This window comes from Camelus bactrianus, chromosome 5 (assembly GCF_048773025.1).
Source record: "Camelus bactrianus isolate YW-2024 breed Bactrian camel chromosome 5, ASM4877302v1, whole genome shotgun sequence".
Taxonomy (NCBI): Eukaryota; Metazoa; Chordata; class Mammalia; order Artiodactyla; family Camelidae; genus Camelus; species Camelus bactrianus.
In genome coordinates this window covers 38,212,308-38,234,346 of record NC_133543.1, presented here as the reverse complement: position 1 = coordinate 38,234,346, position 22,039 = coordinate 38,212,308, and the positions used below count along the sequence as shown (strand labels likewise).

Below are 22,039 nucleotides of genomic sequence, written 5' to 3'. Positions count from 1 at the left end.
ACTTGCTTAGATCAGGTTTTTTTCCTTCTCTTTTTTAATCAACTTTATTGAGGTGTAACTTACGTACAATAATTTGCACCCATTTATAGTTGAAATTTGATGTGTTTTGACAGATGTGCACACCTGTGAAACCACCACCACAGTTAATGATAGAGAACATTTCAAAACCCTCCAACAGTTTCCTCCCTCTGACTTGCAGTCAATCTCTTCCCCTACTTTGGCTCCCAAGCAACCACTGATAGGTTTTCTATCACTGTAGGTGAGTCTGTATTTCCTAGAATTTCATATAAATGGAAGTATACTGTACGTACTCGGGTGTGTCTGGCTTCACTCAGCATAATAGCTTTTGAGATTTATTCATATTGTTGTGTGTATTAGTAGTTCATTCCTTTTTATTACTGATTAATAGTCTACTATTTGTTTATTCATTCAAGTGTTGCTGAACATTGGATTATTTCTGATTTGGGACTATTATGAGAGAACCTGCTATGACCATTCATGTATAAGTCTGCATTTTCATTTCTTTTGGATAAGGATTAAGTGAAGTCCAATTAATTTTTTTCTTTTGTTGCTTGTGCTTTTGGTGTCATAGCTAAGGATCCATTGCCAAATCCAAGGTTATGAAAATTTACGTTTTCTTCTAATAGTTTTACATTTTTATATAAAACTCATTCATTTAGATCTTTGGTCCATTTTGAGTTAATTTTTGTATGTGGTGTGAGGCAGGGGTCCAACTTCATTCTTTCAGCTTTGGTTCTGGGAGGAGGGACAATGGTGTATCTCTGAGTGACATCACCACTGTAGGAGCTGAGTGCTTCATAGGTAGAGGCAGCCATCCCAGGTTCCCTGGCTTGTCTCTCCATGTGCAGTCAGGGTCCCAGTATTCTCAGTAGCACTATGATCAATGCCCCCATCCCACAAATGGGGGCTGGGCTAAAGAAGGGAGCCCCCACCTCTCTGCTGTATTTGATAGGAACTTAGCCTCAGCAACAGATAGCTGCCGCAGGATGATAAATGCTTGTGTCCTGTCCCTCACAGGAAGATGACCCTCTAGCTGGGAGCTGAGGAGAGAGGTAGCCCTGTGTTCTCAGCTGCACCAGTGATGAACTGGATAGAAGGAGGGAGGGGATGAGCAGGTCTTGGTTCAAATACCACAGACTCTAACTTTTCTTACTGAGTTTTGAAAAATTTTCGTGAATAAACGTTTCTCCATTTGCTGAGTACCCTTAGAACCATTTCCATAGATTAAAGAATTTTTTAAAAACAATTTTCACCAGTTTTGCTGTGAGGTAGGTGCAGAGAACTCCTCACTGTCATGCTGCTGTAGATTCTTTTTTGATGATTCAAAGTTAGTAAGACTGTGGGCAGTGGAAAGCCAGAAAACTCAAATCCCAGGGCCCATATAATAATTCATTCTATCAGTATTGATTAAATATCAGCTAGGAAAATGGCTGAGAGCTAAAAACAGGTTGAGTTGACTGTAAAGGTAACTAAAACAGTTACCTTTACTGCAGTGGCAGACATACCATCACCCACATCCTTTATGGAATATCTACTGTAGGTGAGGTATAAGAATAGATGATAGAAAGCTAAAAACCTATTTTAGAAATTAGGAGATTTTCACAGAGAACAAAGAAGCCAAGTCAGCCTGTACTAAGTGCCCAGAGAATCAATGTTCCAGTTTTTCAGGGGCACAAGAAACTCCCCAGACTTGGAGTGGTCAGGGAGGATTTCCATGGAGGGAGAGTACACTGAGCCAGGCTTGGAGGAAGGTTAAGATTCAGCAGGGTGTGTGGACTGGGCACATTCCAAGGCAGAAGTCTGAAGTGGGACTGCATTTGGTATGTTTATGCAATAATGAGTAGACCTGCCTGCTTGCTGGAAGATCTGGTTAGAGAGATCAAGTTGGAGAAATGAGGTGGTGACCAGAAAAGCAGGGGAGAGAAGAGGGGCTTAGTTGTTGGGCCATGGAATTTGGACTCTGTGTTGTGGGCTGCTGAGAGCAATGATTGCTTTTTAGCATAGAGTGACTTGGGCAAAGACATTTGAGAAAAATAGTTTGTCTGTAGTATGTAGACAGAATGGAGTGTGTGTGTGTGTGTGTGTGTGTGTGTGTGTGTGTGTGTGTGTTTGTGTGTGTTTGTGCATGCACGCAGAGTCAGCAGCCTGGAGGCAAGGCTAGTTATTAGAGTGTTACAAACAAATGAAGCTCTGTATTAAGTGAAGGGGATAGGAATGGAACGGAAATCTCTGGTGGATGGTAAAACATAACCAAGCCCTCAATAAGGCCAACCAATTGTTACAACAATTTCCGTCAAAAAAATACTAGAATGTAAGGTGACATGGGCTGACTTAGCAATTTTGATGGATTTCTCCTGCAGTAACTATAATTAAATGGGGTCTCTTTATTTTTGAATTTGCATATATTTCTCTTCCTTCTTTTTATTACTTCAAATTCCTCCTCTCCACAGTTCACTTTTAATTTGATCTCAATCTCCAGTATGTATTTGCAGGAGGAAACCAAGGGTTGCAACAGCCAAGATTGTGTATGATTTCAAAGATGAGTTTCCTCCCTTGAAAACAGCTATCCGCGCAGAAATAGGAGGCACGTGGCCAATTCTTGCTTTTTAGCAGATCTAACATGACCTTCAAAACTCCTTAGGACATGCTGGTCTCCTACGGGGCTGCATCTTCCGTCAGACTCAGGCTGGCAGTCTCCCGCGGCTGCCTGGATGTATATGGCTGCCTGGATGTATATGGCTCGGGGTTCTGAAGCTCGAGTTGACAAAACAATACAAAAACATCGACGAAGAGCAAACCACAAAACCCCATGGCTTACCACAGTGGTCTGATGAGTTAAGTCGCGGAAGGAAGACTTGGCTCTTGCCCTTTTAAAATTCCAGTGCAGCAAATGCACACACGCGCGCACACACACACACTCACACACACCCGGGTCGGCTCTTCCCACTCCCTGCCACACTGCACCAGCGTCCCTTCCCAAGTCCTGATTCGTGAACCGTGCCACCTTTGTCTCATTTTAAACTGTGCAGACTATTTTAATCCTCCCACCCCCATCCCAGATTTTCCCCCTCCCGTCCTCCTCTGGAAAGCTCTGATGTAAGGCGCTTGCTGGGTGGAAGAGCGCTTCGCTCGATCCGCTCGGGTAGGCGAGATCCCAAAAAGCCCCCTTCGCCAGACCTCCGCCCTCCGGGGCCGCTGCCCGGGACCCCTCTGCGGCCGCGGGGGGAGCGCCTCGGTCCCTTTAAGGTGTCGCGCACTCAGAAGTGCGGGCAGGGAGCCCGGGAGCCGGCGCGGGTCCCGGAGCGGGTGGGGAAGTCCTGCCGCCCGCCCTTCTTCCCGCTTCCGACCCTCCGGGGGCCCGGCCGCCCTCCGCCCACCGCGCACGGGCGAGCCATGCGGCGGTGAACCATGTCCTCCTACGCCAAGAACGGGACGGCTGACGGGCCGCACTCTCCCACCTCGCAGGTACCGCCCCCGCCTCCCCCCCCGCTGCCCGAGCGCGCCCCGCCTTCGGGCCCGGCGCGCCGGGCCCCCAGTCCTGGGAGTCCGCGGCCCGGCTCCCCCACCCTCCTCCGCGTTCGTTTCTCCTCCCGCTCCTCCTCTTCCTCCTCCTCCTCACCTCGTCCAGTCTCTGAGCTCCCGCTCCAGAGCCCGCAGCCTTCCCCAGCCCATGCCGGGGACTCGGACCCCGCACCCTGAGAGTCTTTGTTAATGGATGTGGTGGGTGCTCGTGGGCTGCTCTCCTCAGGCATCTTTTCAGCCGTCGAGGCTTGGAGTGGGTGGGTGGGTGTAGGGGCTGTATCTGGGGAGCGCTGAGGAGACTTGGGTGCGGGCTCTGGGGAACCTCGGGGAGCTGGTCCGGAAGCGGACTCTAGTCAGGGGTGGTCGTCCGACTCCACGCTACCGTCCTTACCGGCTTCTCTCTGGCCCCGTGTGTCGAGTCCAGGTGGCCCGAGGCACCACGACCCGGAGGAGCAGGTTGAAAAGATCCGATGGCAGCACTACTTCGACCAGCTTCATCCTTAGACAGGTAGGAGGCGGGCGCGGAGCAGGTTGGGCCGAAGGCCGAGCGCGCGGCGCAGGGTCGGGGAGCCGAGCGTCGTCCCCACGTGCGGCAGCGGCCGGTCGCGTCTCCGCGCACCTCTTTCCAGCCCGCACAGGCGGTCTTTCTTCCTCCGCCCCCCGCTCCCAAGTCTTCGGGTCCTGGAAAGTTGGTTTGTGCAGTGGACACAAGTAGGTGAGGTCCTGGTTTAGGTCGGGGACGTTGAATTTAAGACTGGAAGTATTTCTCTCTGCACCTTCGATGCGTGGGGAAAACGCCTTTAAGTCGTGTAACTTGAGTGACCAGAGCCAATGGGGCCGGACACCTGTATTGGATTCGGCTGAGAGTTAGGGGTCTCATGTTTTGCCCTGTTTGAATACTCTTACTTGTCTAGATTTTGAGAGAAATCTCCAAGTTGTGGTCAAAAGAAAGACACTTTGAACAGAAAGTTTGGTCTCACTTTGGGACCTATTCTTTGGTTCTCTTAGGGAGAGACAGCTGGATCTGGTTTAAATCGAAATAAGCTAAGGCCGGTACTCCCTTTCTGGGGTCCGGGTGGTACTAAACTTAAGTGTTTGTTTTCTTAGTGGTGGTTTTCATCTGCGTGGTTCTAGTACGCCGTTAATGCGCTAAAGATCGCCGGTTTTGCTGAATGCTGAGGTGCCTTTCACCTTGACACAGGAAATTGGTCCATTATTTTCTTACCGTCCATGTACTGCAAAGAAACCACTCCTACGTAGCTGCTGGGTACTAGAGAGATCATGCAAAAGGGAATCACCTTGATCTCTCTTTGGAACAGAAACTGTCGAGGTTTGTGAATTTGGGGTGACCTGGGATGACTTTGGTCATCGCACCAAGACGCTTTTATCGCAGGTCTCTGCTGAAGGCTCCTGGAGTGACCTTGGGAAGTTCTTTTCCCTTTAGGTCACTCAGAGCATTGTGTAATGTGTTTTAACCTATGATGGCAGCTACAGTGTTTCTTCAGTGATTATCCTCAATCTAAACAGATTATCCATGACAAATGGACATTAGACTCAAAATTGGACTCAGACCTCTCCCCAAAAGTCTATAAAGCGTATTTACATAATATTTATTATGCAGATATTTTCTGCAGAAACAGAAATTAGTGCTACTGTTCAATTTGGTGAATACTAAGCATGTACATTATTAAACTAAATACATTTTGGATTCTGAGTTCATTCTAAAAATGTATTCTATCCTTTTTGAAGTGCTAAGGTTATTTATGTATTTGATGAAGTAAACATATTCTTCATCTTCAAAAAATTGAGTTATTTGACTGAGATCTTGTTTATGTTTATTCTGTAGGTGCCTATTTTTGGTAGTATTTTATTATTGCAAATTCTTACAAATACTAGCTATATAGCAGTGTATTTCATGAGCTGTTTGACAAAAACTTTTGAGTTCATCTACACCATCACTTCATTAATGTTTTGTTCTTCCAAGCACAAACAAAGCAATCAATAGTCTAATATTTCTATTCTTTTCTCAGTTTAAATGATTAAGTGAGATGATGCATGTGTAAGTTCTTGTTAAGTGTGGTGCTATGTGTTGGCTTAAAAATGTAAAAAGGACTGCACACTGAATAATTTGGGAAATAATTTAAACTGATGCAGATTTTTAGAACATGTATTTCGTAAGTCTTTTTGGAACTAGGATTTGTTGGTTTAATAAGATGGTCTAATTTAAATTAAGAAGTGAGTTTTAATTATATTATATGCACAATCTTCCTAATTTTTCTGCACAAAAGTAATACATAATTTTTCGTGAGCAGTTACAGTTCAGTAAGTGTACTATATATATGATCTTGTTTAAATGGCATAATACAGACTTCTATAATGGCTACAGTAAAATAACAGGAATTTTTATTTCTTTGACAAGAGATGAAAAATTATTCCAAATGGAATTTTAACAGATATGTTTTGAAATTAAATTGAACAGTTTTCATCCAAATGCTAACAAAATATTTTTTAAAAAGCACAACAGCTGTTTATGTTACTAGAGACTCATTTTTTGTAGAATGACCTGTGATTTACTGTTTTTGAATTCTTGATACATTTCACAATCTTGTGATGCCTTTGCTCATGAAGAAAATAGTGGGGATACCAATAAAAATAGTACTGCTCATTTCTTTGCCATATCATTTACAAAAATACTGAAGGAAAAGTTTCACCAAAAAAAAAGATATGTTGAATGTTGAATCAGATGGGTGGGGTAGTTCAGGGCTAGTGGTGAAAAACAGAGGACAGTTGGCAAACTCATCTAATAAAACAGTGTTTATTCTTTGAGCTGGTAAAAATTTTAGTGTCTATGTGTGTACATGCACGCATGTAAGTGTGTGCACACACATACCCATGCACATGTGTGAGTTGGCCTGAAAACGAACAGACTGATACAGAGAGCCTGCCTCTCCCCTGAGAACTGCTTGTAAAATCCCTGAGGCATCTTTGACCTTGTTTCCTGGTCTGCTAGATTGCTGCCCTCCACCATTTAGGAGTTATGGAGGTTTTGAAATTAATCCAGGGAGCAACTAAATGATTTCTTTGAGGAAAGGTGAAAAGATCAAGTATTTTGCCCTGAAAGGAGAGAGAGCTCGGAGTGACACAGTACACAGTAATGATCTTCAAAATGTACACAAAGAAGGTGTTCTTTGGAAACATGGTGGACTGTTCTCAGTCTTCATTGAGGATAGAACTCAGGAACTGGTTACAATCAGAAAGGAATGATGCTTTACAGCAAGACATTTTTATAAGGGTGTTGATACCCTTCAAATGGCTTTCCAAGTAAGGCTGTAGAATTTTCTCCCAGGAGGTCACTTTTGACAGGCTATTTATGACTGGATTATATATTCATATTTAAAATTTTTAGGAAACACTTATTGAACATTTGCTATGTGCCAACCACTGCACTAGGTACCATGGAAGAGGAATGAAAAGATAAATGAGACATAGCTCAAAGGATTTTATGATCTAGTACCCAAAGGATTTTATGATCTAGTTATGGAGATATAGATGTGCATAAATCATACAGTGAAACAGAGCAAAGATGGAGGGTATGTGCATTGCAGAATGCCCACGTGTGCCGAGTATTTGAAATACCATGGATGTCACTGCACATACAGCTTGTGTGGTGGAATGCTCTTGGTTACTCTTACTGGGGTTACTCCCAGTTTTCTCACCACTGAGGTTCAAAAGAAAATCTGATCAGAGTAGTATAAGTTTGTTGACCTTTCCTTGTTAAGTCGGCCCTTGGGAGGGCTGCAGAATCTTACAAGGCCTGGCTCCTGCCAGCTTCCAGCCTCATCTTAAGCCATGGTTTCTTAGCCTTGGACACAGATCTGAACATGCCACTGTGCCTCCTGCCACTGGCCCTTTGCACATGCTGAGTTCTCTGTGTGGAGGGCTCTTGCTCTCTTCTCTGCCTTGCAGACTTTTTAATCTTTCTTGAGACCTAAATTTAGTCTTCACTCCTTTTTCTAACTTCCCTGATAAGGTCAGTTCCTTAACCATGCACCTCATCCCAGAGCACATTGTGCTAGTTCTCAATCGCATCATTACAATTTATTTAACACTGACATTTAAGTATTAACTATTTAACATGTAATTATATTTTTTTGTTAATGTCTGTCTCTCCATCCAAATAATAAGTTCCACTAGGGAAAGGATATGTCTGCATTTGGTCTCCCTTTTGTCCTCAGCATTTAGCATGGTAGATGTTCTATAAATATTCGTTTGAATGAATGAAGAGCAGATGGGTGGAGGACCAGCTTGATACATTTTAGGCATGAGGTTTTGCTCCAATATTATGCTCTTTGTTTAATGGGAAGAAAGTGCCTCCTAACAAACCTCCCCAAAATTTAGTGAATTAAAGTAACAACAGTTTTTTTTTTTTTTCTGTGTACTGACCAGACACAGGTCTTTGTGTGATGTTATCTGCGTACTGGGATGGCTTAAAGGTCTAAAATAGCCTCACACATGTGGTTGGCAGTTGGTGCTGGCTGGTGGGTGAGAACTCCAGTAGGGTTTTTGGCAGGGGGCTTACGTTTCCTCCACCTGGGCCTCTCGGCATGGTTGCTTGAGCTTCCTCACAACATGGTGGCTAGGTTCCAAGCAGGAGCATCCCAGGAGGTAAAGGCTAAAGCTACTGATTTAATAAGACCTGGTGTCAAAAACTACATGACGTCACTTCTGTTGCAGTTTCTCATTTAAAACAGAATCAAAGGGACAGCCCAGTTTCAAAGGGTGGGGAAATAGACTCTTTTGATGGATGCAACAAGGTCACCTTACAAAAGAGCATGTAGAATGGAAGATGTTGTTGCAGCCATCTTTGGAATCAGCTCCCTTAGAGCAAGGTTCCTCATTTTTTTAAGGTATGCTAATCACAAGATCATTACAATAATTCAGTGAACCCACACTATATTTAGAGATCTAAAACACATTCAGATACTAAGTTGATACTATAATAAAACAAGTTGGTAAAAATATTCTTCAGGTTCTAATTTGAGCACTGGTTATAGACACATTTCTCTGATGAAATGCAGATTCATCAACAGAAGGTATATGCCTTGTGCATAGCTCTAAGAATAATCATTCACTTAGAGTCATGCATATATGCAAAATTTACCCATAAGCTTAGAATCACAGAATTTTAGAACAGGAAGAGTTTGTGGAGGGAAAGTACTTTAATTCCCTATTTTCAGATGAATGAAACACAGACCCAAGGACAGAGAGGCCTTACCAACGTCACACCAATACAGAGTGTAGAACTGGAACAGGAGACCCCAACTCAGATTCTACAGTTTTTCCACCACTACACACTTCATCCCTGAATAATCCCGATGGGCACACAGACATACAGAGATATGGACACAAAAGGACATGTGGAATTTATTCCTCTTAAATGCTAGAAATATTCCTTATTTATATGGTTACTGTGAAGAGCAAAGCCACCGCTGGAGAATCTGGAGACTATTTGTTTCCCAGTTTTATCTTGGGATGGAATTTTTGTTTGCATGTTTCATGATTCATGGAGGTTTGTTTGTTTACTTACTAATGTACTAGTGATTGTGTTGAACAGTCTAACTGGTAAACAGAACTGCTTGAATTTTTATAGTTGAGGGACTTGAATGGAGAGCCTCGATTACACAGGTGATGGGAGAGCTTAGAAGCTCAACCTAGAGGTCAGCAACAGCAGGAAGCCGCCATCGCCCTAGGCTAGAAGGACAAGGGGAGGACAGTGCTGCTGGAGTCCAGCGACCAGAATCACCAGGAAGATGCTGGAACCACTGGGAAACTGTTTGTAGAAGCAAGGGACATGGAGGAGATGCAGCCTCTGCTCAAGAAGCCAATTGGGGTGGAGAGAATGAGGAGAAAAACTCTGGCTTCTTCCTTCCTCCGGCTCCCCACCCCCACCCCTACCCAGTCTCCGCTGGCTGAGCTGGACGCCTGCTGACACGGGAGCCTGGGAAATGGCCTGCAGGCCTTGGCCCCTGAGACAGAAAGTAGAGCAGAGAAAGGAGAAGATGGATCTGAGGAAAACAGGCCAGGACTGGCACAACCATTTTTATATTTTAGCTGCATTGAAGATAATAATGGATCCTTTTCATCAGCAAAACTGGAAGTTTTTACCTGCTAAGTAGAACGTCCTTGCTAACTGGTAAAATCCAGTTACAGTGAACTTTAAGGAAAAGTTTACACCTATTTCCCTTGTGAATTTTATCCGGAATGCATCTTCCCAAATCGAGATCTGCTAGAGCTGAAAAGAACTCTGCCTCTTGTGGCAAACTGTGTTTCTTGCTCTCGGGCTTGAATAAATGGAATTGAATTTATGAAGCTTCCGACTGAGAGTCTAATTACTGGGCAGCTAACCAGTTAACCAGTCAGTTTTGCTTTTCGTTGAGTTTCTGTTCTTGGCCCACAGAGTTCCCTAAATCTCATTGGTATAGGATAAAGCACTATTTATCCTTCAGTTTAGGTTGATAAGATTTTATTGAAGCTTACATAGATTCTGATTCCAATTTTAATCCTCTTAGAAACTTATAGGACACTGCATGGAAACTTAAGCTGCAAATGACCTTGACGATGCTGTGGCCCTCTCCCTTTAATTACTCCACATGCTGCTCCAGACAGTGTCGTCCCTGAGTAGAGACTGTTTCTCCATCACGGGAAAAAGCAAGGGCCGAGCTAAAGAGAATGGGGTGTCATCAAACTGTGTGGCATAGCTAGTTGCAGAAACCAGTCCCTTCACTCCTGGAGAGTCTGCTAACTCAGTGGGGTCAGCTGGGCCCAGCAAATCTCGTTCTGACCCATCTCTTCTGGCTGAGGTTGTGGCATCGCCCAAGCTCATCATTGTCCCCTGAGTTTGACTCTTTCTCAGTCTCAGACTCAGAAGAAAGCAGTAGCCTTAAAGCAGGCTGAGTGTCCTTACTTCTCGCTTGGATTCACTGAAGACCCCAGGAAATATCCACAGATTGTGGGGAGCGGGGCGTGCAGGCCTCATGCCATATTTGGCCTCTGCAACACTTTGGAGAGGGGTGCCTTCTAGAATAGGGCTACTCCGTCTGCTTGCTCCCAGCAGGAGTGTGTATGTGAGACACATCGATCTTCTGAGCCCGTGCCCTGTGTAGACAGAGCACCAGACGCTGTTCACTTCCTTTGAGCCCAGGCTGTTGCACCAGTATTCCCCTATGTGGGGTGGAGAGCACCTCCTTGACTGCCCCCAGTCACGCAGCCTCTTGGTATATTATCTCTCCAGATGAGAATCCATCAAATTGATAATTCTCAGAGGAGGTAGGCTATTATCCCCAAAGAACCCCCATAAAACCACATTCTGATTGAAGCAACTGATTGGGTCCCACCTTCACACAGTTACATGCCCTCGTCCTTCCTGAGCCAGGAAAACGTGGAGATAGAGAATATAGCACCCTTCCTTCCAGAACAGTGTAAGTGATGAACCTGACTATAGAGCAACACGTCAGAAGTTTTACACCGATTTAACCATGTGAGCTGGGGTAGGGAGATGGGGTAGCACTAGAACTAGATGCCTGAATTAATGAAGAGGCTAAATTACAGATTCAATTTTAAGGGAATAGTTTTATTGCTTTCAAGTAACGGTAATGAGTAGCTGTGTGCTCCAGCAGCCTGCGTTCAGAAATGGAGAAGGCTGATGAATTACCCACACCTGGCTTAAATCTACACAGAGCTTTGAAATTCCTTGACGATGGTTCTTATTTTAACTAGAAGAATATGCCCCTCTGTACACTTTCCTATATCCTTTCTTATTATACACATAAACAGAGCCGAGATAATTACTTGACTCTGAAGGGATGGCATTCAGCATTGTATTTTATGTACTGACAGTGTGAGTTAGGGGCTGTGAAACATGAGAGACGTCTACTGAATCTTTCTGATCATTTCACTGTAATCTTTGGATGAGAAACTGTGCCTATTTTATTTCTCATTTTATGTTCTTTTCTTTTGGTGGAGGTATCTTTCTCCGGGGTTGCAATTTAAATGCTGGAGCATAAAATTAAAAAAAAAAAAGGAGGGAAGAGGGTATAGCTCAGTGGTACAGTGCATGCTTAACATGCATGAGGTCCTGAGTTCAATCCCTAGTACCTCTGTTAAAAATAAATAAACAAATTTTTAAAAAATGCTGGAGCAGTAGTCTTTGTTTTGAGAGAAAATATTTTATAAACAAACTTGAAAAGGATCTGCATTTTTTCTCAGGTTGTCAGAATCACAAACAACGGTAAACTTTTGTAGTGTTCACTGTGTCTGAATTTATATTATTTTTTAACTCCTTAGGAAAAAAATTGTTTTCTGCAATTTCTTTTTTAAGGGAAGGAAGACCAGCAGTAATGGAAATGCATAGTAACTCGTGTAGATCAATTTATCGTACTCTCCCACTTCCTTCTTCAAAGGCCCAGTACTAGGGTTAACAACTCAAAGGTTATGTTTCCAAATCAAACAGGTGGGTAAAATCTTCACTTGTTAAGGTTGGGCTGTTTTATAGTCATGGCTTTCTCATTTGGCCTCGTTGTGTGTGTGTGTGTGTGTGGAGCAGGGAGGAGGGAGTCATTCTTTCAGGAATTCAGAGGCTGTATTCTGTTATCAGTATAATCTAATTTTAGAACATTTTCATCACCCCAGAAAGAGACCTTGTACCCATTAGCTGTCATTCCCCATCCTCCATCCCACCCCCAGCCCTAGGCAACCACTAACCTACTGTCTTTGTCTATAGATTGGCCTATTCTGGACATTTCATTCCAGATTACATTCATGGAACTGGAATCATACAATAATATGTGATCTTTTGTGACTGGTTTCATATTTTTTCTTTAACATATTCCCTGCACCAGCCTGAAGGTTTCCAATTGTTGCTCCTGGTCTAAATGTGTAAACTTGGGCCTGGGCGTGGAAAGGGACTTGCCTTTTCTTAAGCCTAGTCTTGGACAGCATTGCAAGCTGTGGTTGAATGGGATGGACCATATTTGTCTTCACTTTGGAGCTGCACCCTCAGGTCATAAAGCTGAATTTTGCGGGGAGGGGCATAACTGTTTGCCCTGCATGGAAATTAAATCCCTGACCTTGGCCTCCTTGTCATCAGGATTGAATAAAACTGAGTGACTCTCATCTATAGAAGGGATGTATGTACTAGGATGAGAGCGACAGGATTAAGGAGAAGTGAGCAATATAAGTGGTCCTTGCCATCATTTTCAATAATTTTTAGTAATAGTTTTTAGTAATAGAAATGTCTTGGATACTTACCATTCAAAATACTTCTTTTATTTTATCTAGATGTTCATAATAACTCAGCTTTGATAATTATATTTCTTCCTTGGGAGATACAGTTAAGGAGAAGGCAGAGTGCTCGAGTCCCAAACTAAGTACAATATTATGGGAATTATTGGGTTTATAAAACTGTACTTTCTGTGTGGCAGGTGCTGCTCAATTATATTTGAGCACTTCCCTGGGGGACAAAAGTCAATTATCAACACAGTCGTGTGGGAGAGAAATAGGTCAGCTGCAAACATTCTCTGCTAATTTCAGAAAGCTTGAGGGGTGATTTAGTTTGGGGGATTTTTCTTTTATTCTTTTGGTCTCAGTGTTGTAGGGAGACCTTCTGATAGCGAGGGCTCAGTTTCTCATTTGGTTGTCTTATTCAGTTACTTTACTATAAAATATTTCTCTTGATCATGTAAAATGAAAATTAAACCAAATAATATCTTTTTAAAAACTATGTCAAGTCTACATTGTAAGAGTAATGTGTACTCTGGGTATTATTACTATTAATGTTACTATTTCTGCTACATTAGTAAAGATGCTCAGGGTTTAAATTTACCTGGTAAATTGCACATTTCATATTTCCAAGTATTTTGTTTAATATTTCTACAGAGGAAGAGTAAAAAGTGTTCATTGTTAAAAACAAAAAAGGACATTGGTGTTTTTAAAAAAAATTTTTTTTATTGTAGAAAAGTATACATAACATAAACTTTACTATTTTAACCATTTTTAAATGCATAATTCAGTGACATTAAATACATTCACTGGTGTCTTTTTTATTGAAGTATAGTCAGTTTACAAGATTGTGTCAATTTCTGGTATACAGCATAATAGTTCAGTCTTTTATATACATACATATATTCATTTTCATATTCTTTTTGATTATAGGTTACTATAAGATACTGAATATAGTTCCCTGTGCTGTACAGTATAAACTTGCTTATCTGTTTTATATATAGTGGTTAGTATCTGCAAATCTCAAACCCCTAGTTTATCCCTTCCCACCCCCTTCCCCCTTGGTAACCATAAGTTTGTTTTCTATGTCTGTGAGTCTGTTTCTGTTTCGTAAATAAGTTCATTTGTCTTTTTTTAAGATTCCATGTATAAGTGATATCATATTTTTCTTTCTCTTTCTGGCTTTACTTAGAATGACCATATTCAGGTCCATCCATGTTGCTACAAATGGCACTGTTTTATTCTTTTTAATGGCTGAGTAGTACTCCATCCTATAAATATACCACAGTTTCTTTATCCAGTCATCCACTTGTGTCATTTTTAAAATGAGTGTGGCAAGTTATTTAAAAAATGCAGACCAGGCAAAACTTAAATATATCCTTCTTAGAAATGCGCTAAAAACATCCACCATTATCCAGGCCTCCAAACACAACTGTGGCCTTGTTTAAAGCAACAACAGCAACAGGAAACAGACCCTGGGTTGTGTAACCAGCCGTGTGAACCAGGACATGCTGTCGAAACTCAGCAGACCCCCAGGCTGGGCGTGGGAAGTTGGGGCCGGACAAGGATGGGGCCCTGCCCCAGAAGACCTGTTTTCTTCCTCCACTGTCTGAGAGCCCAACAGTTTCCAGGTGATTTGGGTTAATGAGCAGCCTATTTTAAAACCATGAACATTCCCAGGAGTCTTAAGGGACCTGGTCATTCATACGTGATGGTGGTTTCACTTACTGCTTGCAGATAAACTCATCACCTCTTACCCACACGCACCCACCTCGACAGAGCAGATGTGCTCCCAAGAGAGACCCCAGTCTCCCCGTGTCTGTTTGTCCTTTCACACCTGTGTCCCCCCTTATTTTCCCGCCTCTCCCCTGCTGCAGGTGCCCATACCCAGACGTGGACTCACCCCCTGTTTTCTCCCCCAACCCCTTTTCTGTTCCTTCTCCTTGAAGGTCTTACCCTTTCCACTTGATGATGATCCTTCCATCTGTCAAACACCTCCAGAATCCTCTCCTCCATGAAGCTCTGTGATATGTCTCCTTGTCCGGCACTCCCTGACATTCTGTTTTGACTGTTAACCTATTCAATTCTCCTTCGTGTAACCTGGAGGTTCCCGGGCCCCACAGCCTGTGGGTCTATCTGGACATTGTCACTGACGTACCACATGGGACAAGAGGAAGGAGGAGCAGCTCGGATAGGAGGTTGTAGAGACATTAATAATTTCCATTTTGCTTGTTTACCTTTCTTACCTGTAGACACAGGACCACAACACCTCGCTTCTTTATAGCTTGCTCATTATTTCTGAGTCCAGGGGGTTCTCACTGCCCTCTTATTGACATCTGCTGCCACCAGCCTTTGAAGGAGTGCCTTCATCTGTGAGGACACTGCTTCCTTCTAAGTAAGATGCTGCATCTCAGGCAAAATCTTGAAGATAGCAAACAGCACTATACTCTTTAGCCTCTCTGGACAGGCTGTGTTACAGACTTCCTCAACTCTCGGTCACATTCTGAATCCTGGGCCCTTGAGTGGCACTTCCTGTGCCCAGCATCTCACAGTCCCTTGTAAAGCCAGCTTCTGTGCTTTTGGCCTGCATCTCTGTCAGGTTGCACTGGGAAACACACATCATTCTGCCTCTGCCCCAGAACTGTGCACACAACTTGCTTCTAGCAGCGACTCTCCCATCCGTGCAGGCATGTTGACCTGCACAAACCAAGGTAGACACAGACAAATTTTGAATCCCCTATTAGTCTTATCTGTAATACACTCATGATAATTTATGTATTTTTCTCTATTTTTGTTTTATTAATTTGAATAGGGGCATGGGATAGAAAAAATAAGAGGAATGAAAAAGGTAATATTGGGGCCTGAAGCACTTTGGAAGTTAGTGCAGGCCTTGGTGGGGTGTCAGAACAGAGATCTCGGTACAGAAGGAAGGCACTGGGTGCCTGGAGAGAAAAGACAGTGGCTGGGGTGGAAGATGGTTTCAGAAAGGGAAGTGAACAAGGATCACACTTGGTCAGTTTCAAACTTTGTTCTGGAACTGCATCTGCTAGGAATCTTTGAGTTGTAAATAAACAGAAACTCAACATAAATTGGCTAAGGCAAAATACAGAATTATTGGCTTATGCCAGTGAAAACTCTAGGGGTAGGTCTGGCTGGCTTCAGGTATGGTTTGTTCCAGAAGTTAATGACTTCATCAGGGCTTCTGCTTCCTTTCTCTGTAGTTCTGGCAACACTGCAGGTTCTTCTGTGCTCAGTTCTGTGTGCGGGCTGTGGCCTCAGTTTGACATCTGTCATGGTGGTGGCAGTGGTTCAGGGTCTCCCATTCACCCATGCCCTGTTTAGAGGAAGAGCTGGCCTCTCTTATGGTAGCTCCAGCAGAAAGGAAAAGGAGGTTTTGTTTGTTTGTTTGTTTTCAGAAGTACCACCGTCCCTCTGAAACAACACAACACAACACACACACACACATTTCTTGAATTTTATTGGCTTGAAATGGTTCATGAACTATGGCCAGGGGACTGCCTGAAGCCAGTGGTTGGCCACACCTAAAGATGAGGTTTGGGTCAGCCCCACTATGGCTAGGAATGGGGAAGACCAGTTACCTAAGGGAATTTGAGAGCTAGTGGTAGATGGAGGGGAAAATGAATGTGGCAGAAGCAATGAGTCAGATGTTTACTCAAGGAAGGAGCCTCAGGAAAGATGGTGGGAATGTCTTCCTTCTTGTTCTACCACATGTTTCATCCACTTCATGGGTTATTAAGAATTTTTAAAAAATTGTGCTAAATATACATAACAAAATTTACCTTTGTAACCACTTTTCAGCAAACAGTGCATTTTACATTTCAGTGATGTTAAATCCATTCACATTGTGTTGCTATCATCACCACCATCATTATCATTTCGTAGGAAGTCGAAGGTTCTGTTGTAACACTGTTTCTTAATGAGAATATATGTACTGAATTTCAAATAACTGACTAAACAATGGATTTATGGTACACCACCCAGATACTAATATCTACCTGAATTAGTATTTCTCAAGGCCTCTGTTCTCCTGTCAGCAAAATGGGGGTTTGAGTAGGGTGGACTAGGTCACTCTGAGGTTCCTTCATGCTCTTGTGTTATGGATGTATGTGGTCAATTCATACATCTTGGTAGAAAACACTGTATTCTATAGTTTTTGCTCAAGTCTATGATGCTTAACTGCTGAGATGGACTCATAAAACACAGGGTCATTCAATATCAAATATTATTGGAAGGATTAGATGAAGACATTCTTTTTAGAATATAGCAAAGAGATGATGTAGAAAGCTTTACAAGAGAAGAGATAATTTTGGTCGGAGCTGGAATTTATAACTCTTTCAGGCATAGGCATACAGCCTGAAAGGACAGACAAAGAATAGAGTGAGTTGTCAAGAATGAAGTATTTGTGAAATGCGAGATGGTTCTCGGATGTGCATCCTGGAGGCTATTAAGAGGAAGTCGGTCAAGGAGTAGTGTAGCTCCGCCGTTATCGTTACAGTCACCAGGAAGAGCAGGTAGCTAATGGGGCTTTAAATCTATAATAAAGAATGACAAAAGTTACCATATCGAAACTTTGCTGAAGGTGAGTGGAACCGCAAGATCGATTCTTATTTGAAAACACTGCATTAGGCGCTTTCAATGCTGACTTTCCTATTTAACCCTAGTTTCTCAGGGGCATGATACTTAGCATTTGCAGCCCAGCATGGCTCCCCGTATTCCAATAAACGAGTCAGGAATTTCTGTTTTTAAGTGGCATTAACTATTTAATAAGTAGGCTCTGGTGATAGTTTTATAGAACTTCATGTGTTCATGTTGCCTGGTTACACTGGTGGACTTGATTACTTTCCTTTTCATCCCTCTTCCAGTCAGTAGCACATGCTCCTTATTTCTTATTTAAAAAATATATTTCTATCCTGGCTCGTTCTGAAAATGACTTAAATTAGCTTGTGTAATATCGCAAGTTGAAGGAAATGAACTAAGGAGTTCATAAGGCTAAGACGGCGTGCTGAGTACACACAATGTGTGCTGATGAAATCCGAGTCACTTGCTAGTTGGGGGCCTCCAGTTTGACCCTGAACTTCCTAGGACTGACCCAGAAAGGACAGCAAGGTTACTTAACAGGATTTATGATGTCCAAGGGTAAATGAAACTTGTTGTTTAGATGAAGCACAAATACTTCCCACTCTGAGACTAGAGAGAAATTTCTCTTGTGTTCTCTTTGAAACTGTGTAAAACAGTAAATTAAACACTGATGTGACACTTTATCATGATTCTGGATTTTTTTTTTAATAACATTCTTCAGTATATAGATAATGTCCCTCACTGTGCTGGAGTACGGTTCAATAAAACCAATTATGTAGGAGCCATTGCTGTATCATCCACGGATGTCTGTGATTCTCAACCTTGGCTGCATATTAGAATCACCAGGGAAGTATCTAAAAATACCCACGCCAACCCACACTCCAGCCTCATTAGATCAGAATTTTTGAGGGTGGGACTCAGGCATCAGTATTTTTCAGGTCTCCCCAGGTGATGGATGTGGTTCTCTGGTCTCAGGTAATCCAGGATATGATTTTAAAGAAGCTGTTTTCAAGGTGTATTAGTCAGGATAGGTTAGGTAATGCTGCAGTAATAAAACTTCCCCCAAACAACAACATCTATAGCAACAAGGGCTTACTCTGCACTCACACTCCATGTATCTTCTGGGTTAGCTGAGGGTTTGCTCACTGTTTTCTCACTCCAGTTGATCAGCCACTATCTGGAACATTTCTTTTTGCTGCAGAAGAGGAAATGAGACACATGGTGGATTGTACATTGGCTGTTGAAGCTTTGCCTGGGTGTACGCTAAGCTGCTGTAACACTGAAGACAAAAGATGTAATGTAGATTTCTCTGTCACTTAACAGTCCAGAGGTCAGTGGGCAGTTCAGAATGGGTGGCTGGCTCTATTCTAAGAGATCGGTGGTCCGAGGACCCAGGCTGGTGGGTCGGCTCTGCCATTCTCAACATGTAGATTCTGTCTTTGGGTCCAATGTAGCTGCTACAGTTTGTCACCATTTCCTAGGCAGCTCAAACAGGAAAGAAGGGGATGAGTAGCTTCATTTTTAAGGGAATGACCCAGAAGTTAAACTTATTTCTTCTGCTCACAACCCATTGGCCTGAACCTTGCCTAGAGGCTACATCTAGCTTCAAAGGAGGCTGAAAAGTATGATCTCCAGCTGAGTAGCCATGTGAGGGCTAAAAATTGCAACAGCTCTATATCTGGAAGGATAGAGAGGAAGGATATTGGGGCCAGTTAGGGAGACTCTGCCTTATCACAGTAGTGGTTTTTCAAATTTGGTTTTTACCATAAATACCCTTTCTCCAAGTGAAACTGCAGATGTCATTCTTGGCAGTCAACATATTTAGAGATGCTTTGATTGATGGAGGGTTGCTATATCTGGACCACTTTCCCGTTATACTCCTCATGTTCTCTGCAGCAATTCTAGAAGCACCTAAGAGGATCCATAAAAATCACTGACGTAGATGAACCGAAGCATGTGCTATAGACCATCCTTCCCAAATATTCTTCAAAGAAGAATGCTGGAGTGATACAGAAATAACAGACCTGCATAATTCTTCCAGTCAGTTCTGTCTCAGAAGCCCTCACAAATCCACCTACTTTGTTGCATCTCACCTGCCACCACTCTAGTTCCTAGTTTAAGCCACCATCACCTCTTCCCGGGTTTATTGAACCTCCCCGCTTCCACTCATCACCAGATCCATTCTCCACACAACTTCTGGAGTTAACATTTAAAAAAGGAAATCAGATCATGCCATTCCCATTGTGAACCCTCCAGTGGATTTCAATTGTTAAAATATAATCTGAATTCTAACTGTGGTATGCAAGGCTCTGTAATGATCTCACTCCTGAGATCATTATTTCATCTTCACCACTCCTGCTTGCTGCTCTGCCCCTCCCGCCTCTTTTGCCCGTCCCTGGCCTGCTTTGTGTACTCGGAAAAAGCCAAGATGAATCCTGTCTCTGGGCCTTTGCCCTTCTGCTGTCTTGTCCTCGAGCTCTTTCTCCAGCTCTTTCTATGACTAGCTTCCTCCCCTTCTTCTCGGCTCAGCCCGAACAGCACCTTCTTAGACAGACCCCATCCAGATGCCCATCTGAGGCCGACCCCCACCCCTCCTTCCACTCTGACTTGCTGCCCTATCCCTTTACTTTCAGAAATCACCTTATTTATGCAGTTTTCTTTTTCCTTTTTTGTTCCTATCACTCCTCACTGGAATGTGAGCTTCAGAAATGCAGGAACTGGCATGTCCTTGTCACCCGCCTGTTCCCCTGAACAGGACAGGATCAAGCACATAATAAGTGTTAACACATATTGATTGGTAAGTGAATTAGAATGACAGTGACTTTGAGATTGGGTAAGGATCTGGGTAGGACCTAGTCTTCATTGTCAGTTAAGAGAGAAATTGTGCTGAGGATGGATTTGATGCTTTCTTTTTCAGAATTGAGGTCTCTAAGAAGAACATGTTCCTGAAAAGAAGGCGTAGAGGTGGTCCACGGGCCGAGGGTCTTCTTAGAGAGTAGTTTGGAATCTACTCAAGCACACGCCAGTGGATGTTTATGGATGCACAGTTCCAAGCCCAAAGACATAGTCGCAGTGTTTTTGGCTAGGAAAAGTTAAAGCAGTTGTGGTCACATGCTACCTCGGCCCCTACCAGGGCGCACCTAGCTTTGAGCAATTCCCTTCCTAATCTGCTTTCCCAAAAGATCTCATGACAGAGTGTGTACCCCAAACACTGAATTGTGTGGTTTGGTGTCAGGGATGTTAGCTGCAGTTTGGTGACATGCAGGTGAGCAGTTGCTTTTCTGTCTTACTTGTTTCATTTGGGCACTGCATCCTGGATTTGCTTCAGGACTGTTTCTGCTGAATAGAGGGCATCTAAAGAAGCCTCTTGGTCAGTACGGACAGACCAGCACTGGGCCTCAGCCCTTAATCTCCTTGTGGCTGATGAATTGGTCTGGTGCCTGTTTTGGGTGCCTGAGTTCCTGCAGACCTGATCCTTCCGTCCCAGACGTCCTCGGGGGCAGCAGGATGTACTGGATGCTGGATTCTTAGCCAGAGTTGGGAAGGGCTGAGACAGATGTCTGTGTGTATGGCTCAGTGGGTGTAGAGAGACCAGCTGGCAGTTTGACCAGACCTGAGAGGAGGCTCTCAGTCAGGCCAGAGGTCAAATGTGGGGAAATCAGCAGAGCCAGAGGGACAACAGCAGCAGCATGTGACCTTCATGTCTGCTGGGGCTCCCCCTGGTTAACAGTCTCCCTTCTGCTGCTTTCCTGGTGAACTCCTACTCCTTTTCCCCCTGACGGCATGAATGTCACATCTACTGTAAAGTCTTCTCTGGGCAGAATTAGTTTTTCTCTCCCTTAGGACAGTCAGAGCACTTCTCAGATTGTTTTGAAATGATACGTTTACAGGCCTCTCCCACTGCCAGTGAACCCCTCAAGGACTTGGCTGTGTCTTAGTCTTCTATAGAGAGGCCACACAGCGGAGCTGTTCATAAAATCAGCTGTGGAGTCAGATGGGCTGGAGCGTGAGGCCACCTCCATCACTTTCTGCCTGTGTGAACTTGGGTGAGTAATTCTGTCCCTGAGTTCATTTTCCTCACTCCAAAAATGGGGAGAGCTATGCCTACCTCATAGGGTGTTGTGAGAATCTTGAGAAGTGAGATAATATGTGTATCCTGGGTGAAAATTATTTTATTTAAAACCACAACCTACTGTCTCTCTTCTGTTTTGTAGCCATCATTTTTTTTCAGTACGAGTGCCTTCCATTTTTAGAGACAGGTGTGGAAGCCTGAGGTTTCAAAGCCTATGCCAGTTCCTCTGGGCTTGCGAGGGGGATGTCCTAAAGGGATGATGGCCATGGGATGATGGTCATACTGGTGATATGGCTGATGGTAATGGTGGTGGTGGTGATGGTGGGGGTGGTGGGTATTAGTGGTAATGATGGTGGGGTTGGTGACAGTGGGAGTGGGGGTAAGGGTTGGGGTGGTGATGGTGATGATTGTAGGGTGGTGATGGTGTTGGAGGTAAGGGTTGGGTGGGGTTGGAGATGATGGTAGTGATGGAGGGATTGGTGGTGGTGGTAGCGGTGTTGGTAATGGCGATGGTGATGGTAAGGATGGAGGTTGGTGATGACAGTTGTG

General features: G+C 43.5%; 1 protein-coding gene across 3 annotated transcripts in view; it reads left to right on the top strand.

Moving 5' to 3' along the window:
* The first annotated feature begins 1,333 nt into the window (after positions 1-1,333).
* Positions 1,334-22,039, top strand: part of CACNB4 (calcium voltage-gated channel auxiliary subunit beta 4) — a 218,726-nt gene continuing 198,020 nt past the window's right edge. The window contains exons 1-2 of one of the 3 annotated variants that reach the window (XM_074363669.1): positions 1,334-3,486; positions 3,968-4,051. In XM_074363669.1, the coding sequence (XP_074219770.1) occupies positions 3,430-3,486; positions 3,968-4,051 (141 nt within the window). In that variant the 5' untranslated portion in view covers positions 1,334-3,429. Of the gene's footprint in view, positions 3,487-3,531; positions 3,742-3,967; positions 4,052-22,039 lie in introns of those variants that run through there. The other 2 variants (XM_074363670.1, XM_010967867.3) reach the window with 2 other exon arrangements.